The 10729-nt window shown below is 43.7% G+C and overlaps 1 protein-coding gene across 1 annotated transcript; it reads right to left on the bottom strand.

Annotated features, from left to right (window-relative positions):
• Nucleotides 1-1789: 1789 nt before the first annotated feature.
• Nucleotides 1790-3661, bottom strand: trim63a (tripartite motif containing 63a). The gene has a single exon (XM_084191825.1). It carries the CDS (start codon nucleotides 3417-3419, stop codon nucleotides 2346-2348), a length of 1074 nt encoding a protein of 357 aa, XP_084047951.1. The 5' UTR covers nucleotides 3420-3661; the 3' UTR covers nucleotides 1790-2345.
• Between the last annotated feature and the right edge of the window lie 7068 nt (nucleotides 3662-10729).

Raw genomic sequence — 10729 nt, 5'->3', positions numbered from 1 at the left:
TGGTGGTGGTGGGGTTTCTGGGCTCTGGCTGCATTGGCTGGTACTGAACAGTAACAACAGTGAGTGGTGGTGGTGGTGGTGGGGTTTCTGGGCTCTCTCAGTGAGTGCAGCCTGACAGCCTGTTGACTGTCTTTATCAGTTCTTCACCAGCACCATGTGGTCAGTGAGAGGCTGAGAGCAGTCAGCTGGATGACTCCAGAGCAGAGGGCAGTCAGGTCATTCCCATAAAGATACAGGCCTACCAATGTCAGATAAACTATCTCTAGTTCCACCAGAGATGGTGATACAGGCTTTGGTTCCACACAGTTTCACTGCTGTTGCTGTTGATGTAGGCTACTTACATAAGGGTCGTTCCATTTGATTTCAATCACTTTTTGACTGCACCCCTTTTGAGTTGAACAAAACTTTTTATACATATTTGCACGTCGTAAGAAAGTTAGTTTTTGGACCTGAATGCCAAAACATTTAGGAGATAGAGAGGTGCTCAAAGTTGACCAATTTTGCATACCTCATCATACCATGAGACATCCATGTCTTCATCACTGGAAAAGATAAACGGTTGAGTTTAATATAATTTAAAAGCTTACAAACAGGGTTGTCAAACTATTTTATAATCTTCTTGATTTTTTTAATTTAAAATTTAAATAAAAATTTAAAATATGTCCCTTTAACATCAATTATCTAAAAACACGTAAACTCAGATTATTTTCATTTTCGCATATGTTGTAGCTTAGATCATATTTGACATCATCTGAGGTGTTTGTGTTGTTCCAGCCATCGGTTGAGACACAGTATACTCTAGAATGCAGACATGGATGTCTCATGGTATGATGGGGTATGCAAAATGAGTCAACTTCGACCACCTCTATCTCCTAAATGTTTCGGCATTCTGGTTCAAAAAGTCAATTTCTGACCACTTCTAACATGGGCAAATATGTATGGGAAGTTACATTCAAAACAAACAGGGTGTGGTCAAAAAGTGATTGAAATCAAATGGAACAACCTGTAAGTCTATTCACACACTGGGAAATGTACTGTAGAGAAATGGGTCATTGGTATTGAATGGCGAATGGATTAAACATAGCCTATCATTTGAAGTCATCGGTTTATAGAAGATCTGCGGAAGAGGATCCACAGTGATAATGGATTACATTGCTTCAAAACCACAAAAATCTCCTATTGACTCAATGCACTTTCATTGCATGTATAGCATGTACCAAAGGATTCATGTGACCACCTTTTCTTTCCTTTCTTTTTTTAGGGTGTAGATCAGCTTTAATATTGCAGATAGATTGTAGCTTCCATCAATGTAATTGTCTGCATCACTTCCATGTGACCAGCTTAACATTTACGTTGTCCATCAGAAATAACCCCCGGTCAAAGTGGTCTCGACTCGCAGACCGTTTTTGTAAAGTGCTGCTGCCACCTCTTTTTTTTCCATTCGTGTCCGATAATGGTATCAGGCTTGACCTCTGACCCATAGGCATACCAGACAGAGTTAGACAGCAACTGGAATGGTCAAGACAAGTGGAGAAGAGGCTAGGTCAGGGACAGAAACATGAGACCCTCCCCCCCTCCTCTACCCAGCCTGCTACACTGATCTATTCCAGACCTTTAAGGCCCTTCACCACCTCTCCCATTCTAGCCCTGTAAAAATAGCCCCTATTTTTCACCAGCAAGAATACTAAGTAAGGCTATAGTCTAAATTCATGAGCCATGTAAATGTTTAGCGCTAAATAAAGCACTATTCGTCAGTGAGGTGTGTGGGACATTGACAGGATGAGCAAAGTATTTCCGCAACACTTTATTTCTTTAAACTCTCAATGACATTAGAAATATTACAGTTGTGTTAAAAACAACACTAGTGAATTAAGTGCATTTTGCAGCAATTCAAGTTTTCAATAGTTTGACAGACAATGATATATTATACATAACATAAATAATGCTTTGATATGTTTTTTTCTTTTTTCGATCTAGTCTAGACTTGAACAATGTACATTATGTGAAAAGCATTCAAGTGTAAACATAGTTATTTCCATGAGATATCCATTTCAGGAGATATCAAAAACAGTACCGTATAAACATATAGAAATACAAAAGTATAAAAAAAAGAGTCCAAACAAAATGTTTCATTTTGTTAGTGAAAAAAACTACTTTTCAGAATTGCACTCTAAATTGTGTATTCACCACAGTGAATATTCTAGTTATAACTAGTTAATAAATAACTAGTTACTCTTTCTTAAAAAGCAGCTTGTTCATCAAACCAATCCTTATCTCAGTACCCAAACCTCTCCTCAACTGCAATAATACAGTACTTATAATTCAGTCTTTAGTTAGAGTTTTTACTATTCCTCCTCTTCTTCCTCCTCCTCTTCTTCCTCCTCCTCTTCTTCTTCCTCTGTCACCACATCATCATCATCCCCCAGTCCAAAGCCCATTTGGTACAAGATGACCTCCACGTCTTCTGTGCACAGTGTGAGGTGCTCCATGTTCTCGAACCCAGGCTCGGGCCTCTCTATGTTGGAGCCTTTAGCAGCCTCTTTGGCCTGTGCGATCAGCTCCTTCCCACTAATCAGGAACTCGGCTGCATTGCCCTTCTCCATGGTCTGGGCCGCCTTCTCCTTTAGGTTGATACTAGCCTGGAGCTGCTCCGTGTACCTCTCCACCAGGGACCTCAGCAACCCCAGCTTACTCTCCTCCTCCTGGGTGATCTTTTCCAGGAGCTGGCCCTTACGTTCCTCCAGGATGGCGTAGAGCAAGTCGAAACTCTCCCCCAGACGTCTCTTCTGGAGCTGGCCGTTCTCCTCGATGCTCTTGCATGTGTCGTCCATCTGAGCCATCACGGCCTGGACGCAGCTGTTACCCGCCGCAAGGAGATCTACGGCGTTCCGCAGCTCGGCCTTCTGGGTATCGTAGACGCTCTGCAGGGGTGACACCTCACAGTCCTTGTGCTGGCCGAACACTTTGCACATGGAGCAGGTGGGCGTCTGGCAGGTCACACAGTAAATATTGATGCGCTCGTCCTCGTGCTCTGTACACATGGGCTCCTTGATATCTTTGTCCTTCAGCGGTGGGTCTGAAACGTTACTTCCTACTTCTCCGCCGCCGCTCTCCGGCTGCTGCTTGTAGATATCGATGATGTTCTCCACCAGCAGGTTCCTCTGCAGGCCGTAGACGCCGTGGCGGTCCAGGACGACCTCGAAGCGGCAGGTGGGGCAGCGGAAGATGCCCCCGGAGTAGTGGTAGGGGTTGCGGGAGTCGTAGAGGTCGCTGGCGCAGCCGCGGCACAGGTTGTGTTGGCAGGGTAGGATGACCACAGGCTTCTGGAACATCTCCAGGCAGATGGGGCAGCTCAGCTGGCTCTCCAGGCTCTCCCTGGGGCTGGGCTGGTGCGTCACCTGGCCGCTCTGGATATCCATGTCTGGATAGATGGGCTTCTCTGTTCTCACAAGGTATAAGTCCTTAAAATCCTGGGTGGGTGGCCTAGGCGCTTCGTCTTAGGCTGTGTGGTTCTTTCTTTCTCTGTGTCTGTCTCTCCTTCTATTGCAGTCTGGTATAGTGACTGCTGTCTTCACTTGGTTTATTTTGATCTAGCCACTCTCCGGCCACAACTGACTATTTATACTGCTGGGCTGCCTGTGACACCCGAGCCTCCACGCCGTCTGAGGCACGGGTCCCTCCCTTTGCTTGTTTGCAAGGCTCAATTCTGAGAAAATGAATCCCTTCGGACCCCGGCACATTCCATACTTAGCAACACCCCCTCTCTCCCCTTCTGTGGGAGATCCAGACGCAGGGGCCAAATCAAATAGACAACTGGCCAAACAACTTGTGACAGGGTATGGTCCCGCCAATAACAACATGTCTCGTCACCCACAACACCACAACCCACGCCTAGGGTCATTCACATCTGTTTACATCTTTGATTGACCCCTTTCGCCCTCTGCAGATATAGGTCACACGTAATGCATATGCCTTCTCATAGCCAGACATTAGGTATGTTATAACTTCATCTCTCCTGGACAAATTTTAGTTCTGGGTTAACTGAGATTAGTGATAACATAACCATGTCCACATTCTGGTGTTATACAGAGAAATTGTAAACATGCTGGTTTCCTTGAAGATGCTCTAGGAGACTGTAAATCTAATCCATGGCTGACAGAAAGAAATGCAGATTTGACAGAGTAAATAACATAGAATTAGAATGAACACAAGTTCTAGAATCCACATAGTTTGTAATAGGGCCGGTAGAATCTGCCATATTCCTCTACTATACAGTGGGGAAAAAAAGTATTTAGTCAGCCACCAATTGTGCAAGTTCTCCCACTTAAAAAGATGAGAGAGGCCTGTAATTTTCATCATAGGTACACGTCAACTATGACAGACAAATTGAGAATTTTTTTCTCCAGAAAATCACATTGTAGGATTATTAATGAATTTATTTGCAAATTATGGTGGAAAATAAGTATTTGGTCACCTACAAACAAGCAAGATTTCTGGCTCTCACAGACCTGTAACTTCTTCTTTAAGAGGCTCCTCTGTCCTCCACTCGTTACCTGTATTAATGGCATGTGTTTGAACTTGTTATCAGTATAAAAGACACCTGTCCACAACATCAAACAGTCACACTCCAAACTCCACTATGGCCAAGACCAAAGAGCTGTCAAAGGACACCAGAAACAAAATTGTAGACCTGCACCAGGCTGGGAAGACTGAATCTGCAATAGGTAAGCAGCTTGGTTTGAAGAAATCAACTGTGGGAGCAATTATTAGGAAATGGAAGACATACAAGACCACTGATAATCTCCCTCGATCTGGGGCTCCACGCAAGATCTCACCCCGTGGGGTCAAAATGATCACAAGAACGGTGAGCAAAAATCCCAGAACCACACGGGGGGACCTAGTGAATGACCTGCAGAGAGCTGGGACCAAAGTAACAAAGCCTACCATCAGTAACACACTACGCCACCAGGGACTCAAATCCTGCAGTGCCAGACGTGTCCCCCTGCTTAAGCCAGTACATGTCCAGGCCCGTCTGAAGTTTGCTAGAGTGCATTTGGATGATCCAGAAGAGGATTGGGAGAATAGCATATGGTCAGATGAAACCAAAATAGAACTTTTTGGTCAAAACTCAACTCGTCGTGTTTGGAGGACAAAGAATGCTGAGTTGCATCCAAAGAACACCATACCTACTGTGAAGCATGGGGGTGGAAACATCATGCTTTGGGGCTGTTTTTCTGCAAAGGGACCAGGACGACTGATCCGTGTAAAGGAAAGAATGAATGGGGCCATGTATCGTGAGATTTTGAGTGAAAACCTCCTTCCATCAGCAAGGGCATTGAAGATGAAACGTGGCTGGGTCTTTCAGCATGACAATGATCCCAAACACACCGCCCGGGCAACGAAGGAGTGGCTTCATAAGAAGCATTTCAAGGTCCTGGAGTGGCCTAGCCAGTCTCCAGATCTCAACCCCATAGAAAATCTTTGGAGGGAGTTGAAAGTCCGTGTTGCCCAGCGACAGCCCCAAAACATCACTGCTCTAGAGGAGATCTGCATGGAGGAATGGGCCAAAATGTGTGTGAAAACCTTGTGAAGACTTACAGAAAACGTTTGACCTGTGTCATTGCCAACAAAGGGTATATAACAAAGTATTGAGAAACTTTTGTTATTGACCAAATACTTATTTTCCACCATAATTTGCAAATAAATTCATTAAAAATCCTACAATGTGATTTTCTGGATTTTTTTTCTCATTTTGTCTGTCATAGTTGACGTGTACCTATGATGAAAATTACAGGCCTCTCTCATCTTTTTAAGTGGGAGAACTTGCACAATTGGTGGCTGACTAAATAATTTTTTCCCCCACTGTATGTCTACTGAGAAGAGTGACTGATCTGGTAGTACACACTATTGAAATAGAATTACATGTCCTATCCTCTGCCCCGTTCCCCTCCCCCACCCTCTTCCTTTACCCTTTACATCTACATAGCCTAAAAGATAGATTGTGTGTGTGTGTGTGTGTGTGTGTGTGTGTGTGTGTGTGTGTGTGTGTGTGTGTGTGTGTGTGTGCGTGTGCGTTGCACAACTCTGGAAAGTTTAGGGGTTGTAAACAGTAAGTCATGTGCCTCCTCGACACCCCAGTAGCACATGGTCGACCCAGCCTGGGCGATCACAGCAGCTTGTGCAATACTGTCCACATCACACACCACAACACAGAACAGCATGTTACTCATTGTGCCCCTCTGAAAACCAGCAACAACAAAATAGGTGTTGTACACAGGAGGGGTGTACTCATGCACATGGGCTTGGTTCCAGGGGTGGGATCCCAAACATTTCCACCGTGGAGGGATGTTTTGTCAGGTTGTGGCACGTTGGAGGTGTAGAGAGGTTTTAGCCATGTGGGTGTAATCATGTCAACGTGCTGAATTTGGCTTAGAGAAGGAGATGGGACCGACCGTCAGTAGTTTAGGAAAGACACACAGTATACAGACCCACACTGGTTCACAGGTACTGTAGCTTAGTTCACCTGTAGCCCAGGGGCCTTCATCATAGCTCCCCTGTAGCCCAGGGGCCTTCATCGTAGCTCACCTGTAGCCCAGGGGCCTTCATCGTAGTTCACCTGTATCCCAGGGGCCTTCATCGTAGTTCACCTGTATCCCAGGGGCCTTCATCGTAGCTCACCTGTAGCCCAGGGGCCTTCATCGTAGTTCACCTGTATCTCAGGGGCCTTCATCGTAGCTCACCTGTAGCCCAGGGGCCTTCATCGTAGTTCACCTGTATCCCAGGGGCCTTCATCGTAGTTCACCTGTAGCCCAGGGGCCTTCATCGTAGCTCACCTGTAGCCCAGGGGCCTTCATCGTAGCTCACCTGTAGCCGAGGGGCCTTCATCGTAGCTCACCTGTATTCCAGGGGCCTTCATCGTAGCTCACCTGAGGGTGCTGTCGGATATCACACCTTCATTATTATCTTGTGTGGAATGACTGAACGGTGCTTTCTAGTACACAACATTTGATTTTGAATCATGACTAGATCATCCATCCTTCCATCTTTTCACCCCAGAAAACACTCAGAAAACATATATTGACAGTTTGAATGTATCAACAGCCATGTAACTGACCATGCCAGCATGCCTAGAGTACCACAACAAACGCATGAGGTTGTGGTGATGTAAGACTTCTCTGAACCTGCCTGTCCCAGTCCTTCCAGTAATGTTGAAAAACAGAGTCATGTGCAGGCTGGTGGGGTGAAGGGCTACACTCCTCATCACAGGCCAAGGCCACTGGCACCAGCGGAGGATGGTGGTAGGAGCTATAGGAGGACGGTCTCATTGTAATGGCTGGAATGGAATAAATGGAACGGTATCAAACACATCAAACGTATGGAAATCACATGTTTGACTCCATTCCATTGTTTCCATTCTAGCCATTACAATGAGTCCGTCCTCCTATAGCTCCTCCCACCAGCCTCCACTGACTGGCACTAATAATAAAACCCTAGCCTGGAATCCAAACGTATATGCATGAAACAGAGCAAGCTCCAGGCTAGACCAAGAATGTGGTTATGTAATATGCTTATTGTTGTTGTTGTTGTTGCTGTTCTTGTTGTTTGTGTTTGTTGATTTTCTGTTTCTTGTTGATCACTTTCTCACTGAATTAGAATTTTTTTTTTCTCGGAACCCAGGACCAACTGTTGAATGCGCTGGCCAACTACTCGATTTTTATTTTTTTAAATTTTTAGGGGGTAGATCAGCTTTAATATTGCAGATAGATTGTAACTTCCATCAATGTAATTGTCTGCATCACTTCCAATCCCGCATATGTTTTTTTTCTCACAAATATATATACATACTTCCAATCCCGCATATGTTTTTTTTCTCACAAATATATATACATATATATATAAAAAACATATGCGGGATTGGAAGTGATGCAGACAATTACATTGATGGAAGTTACAATCTATCTGCAATATTAAAGCTGATCTACCCCCTAAAAATTTTAAAAAATAAAAATCGAGTAGTTGGCCAGCGCATTCAACAGTTGGTCCTGGGTTCCGAGAAAAAAACAATTCTAATTCAGTGAGAAAGTGATCAACAAGAAACAGAAAATCAACAAACACAAACAACAACAACAGCAACAACAACAACAACAATAAGCATATTACATAACCACATTCTTGGTCTAGCCTGGAGCTTGCTCTGTTTCATGCATATACGTTTGGATTCCAGGCTAGGGTTTTATTATTAGTGCCAGTATGTATATATATATATATATACATACATACATACATACATACATACATACATACACACATATCCTATTTTAAATTATATTTCCCTTCATTACTTTCCAACCCCACCACCCCTTCCCTAATTGGAGTAAACTAGTGAACAACAATGCTATCTATTGGTAGCAAGAATTTTGTATAATAATTTAAATTGAAAAATTATAAGTTTTGAATCCAGCGTCGTTTTGCGTATCAATTCATAAACACTATGCCATGGAATCGGTACGTCAAAAATCTCTTCCCAACTATTTTGCAATCTATATGGGACGGCAGTCAATCCTTTGGTCCTTAAATGAAACTGGTATACTTTTTTATTAATCACAATTAGTTGACAGTTACGTTAACAGTGTGTCATGAGAGACTTACGTACACACTGCAAAACATTGCGTCAACTATTCTATGACATCATCAGTATGTGCCCGGTTACCAAGGTAAATAGTCATATAATCTTTCACTGTCAGTCACAAAACTAACCACTAGATGTCGTACCTTACCAGTTTTTATCTGGTGAGACAAGTTGTAGCTTTGGCCGCCTTCCACATCTCCAGGCACGATGTGTGAGTGGGTTTGAGAAAGACTGACCACTTCTTTCCACACAGACACATACACAAACACAGACAGACACAGACACACACACACTCACACACACAATCACACACACATACTCACAGACACACACACACTCACACACACAATCACACACACACATACTCACAGACACACACACACTCACACACACAATCACACACACACACATACTCACACACACACACACACACACACACACACACACACACACACACACACACACACACACACACACACACACACACCCTTAATTGTCAGTTGTTTGGAAACTAAATGAATTCGTTTTCCCCCTATGGCACAATAACATATCCAATGAGACTGCGTAAACTGAGAGACTGTTTGTGTTCTTGTGACAATCAAAGATAAACGATAAAATGTATGTTTCCTCCGTGGTGCCACTCGGATACATATCCGCCGTGTCAGAGCCCTGCCAAAAAGAATGATCCATTGTGCTGTTGTGTATGGAAACACAATGATGGGGACTGACATGGGATAAGTGGCTGAAGGAGGCCTAGGACCTACAGATGTAGAATCTTAATTTGATCACTCTTTTGTTGCGAGAATCTTCCTGCACGGCAGGAAATGTAAACTTGCAGTGTATATCGAGGTTTAAAAAGGCTTCTAAAGTTTGTAATTTCCACTTTAAAATGTCAGACTTGATTTGCCCTGACAAAAAATTTTATCAGCTCCTACAAAGAATGTCCATTAATTATGATTCACATAATAATTCACATTTCCAGTTGCTGCAGGATTATTTTCCTGCTGTAGCAAACTGGCTCAAATTAAGATCCTACATCTGTAGGCCACAGACTGGGCACAGGACTGCCAACATGGGCAGGAGCAGGAACCAGGCAGCAGGAGAGGTCAGCCTTAGCCCCGCCATATTGTATAAACACCATTTCTGTCTCTGAGACTGTGTTTCATTCCCTGGAAATCAAAGGTCCACTTTGAGACATTGTGTCATTCTGAGGGTCCTGCCCTGTTCTGTTCTGTTCAGCTCTGTTCTCAGTTGTTTTCCCACGGTTAATTAATAGAATGTTAAGAATGTTTCCATTTTTGTTTTATAATGGGACATAGGGAGAGAGAAGAGGAGATCATCAACGTTGCCACTCATCAAGATAAATAGAAGTGATTGAAACGTGGAAACTTGGGCCCGTATCCACAAAGCTTCTCAGTGTAAGTGCTGATCTAGGATCAGTTTAGCCTTTTACGTCATAATGAATGAGATTATATGGACAGATCCTAGATCCCCACTCCTACCCTGAGACACTTTGTGGATACGGGCCCTGACAGCAGATTGCCCTTTCACCAAAGTCCTTCTACCGACTGAGGGTATGTGTGTGTTTGTGTGTGTGTGTGTGTGTGTGTGTGTGTGTGTGTGTGTGTGTGTGTGTGTGTGTGTGTGTGTGTATTGCGTGGTAGAGGACAATGCAGGGATGTGCTCTTACTGTGGCCATTCCCACGGACCATGGCCATGGAGAGAAGAGGGTTAAAGTCTTATCTCACTGTTCTCACACCAGTCAGGCTAAAGGTCAGCTTCCTTCTCTAGCCTGACCTTTCCCTCTTCCCTTCGGACAAATGTACATGTTATGTTATTTTAACATGGCTGTGGTGTTCATTTATCAAATGGGTGTGACATTCATGATGGAGGGTGTATGGATGGTGTATTTGGCAGTACTAAAACGTTACATCATTACAAAGATAATTTTTAAATGTTTTTTAGACGCTATCTTGATACCCAACAGACGTATCAACAGAATGTTGTTTGTTGTCCCATTACTTCTTGAGAAATTGTCACGCCCTGGCTCTGGGGACACTGTTATGTTGAGCCAGGGTGTGTAGATCTATGTACTCTATT

The sequence above is a fragment of the Coregonus lavaretus genome, assembly GCF_964263955.1.
Source record: "Coregonus lavaretus genome assembly, contig: HAP1_SCAFFOLD_1368, whole genome shotgun sequence".
Lineage (NCBI taxonomy): Eukaryota > Metazoa > Chordata > Actinopteri > Salmoniformes > Salmonidae > Coregonus > Coregonus lavaretus.
The sequence above is the reverse complement of the archived record's forward strand: the minus strand, read 5'-3'. Positions and strand labels throughout refer to the sequence as shown.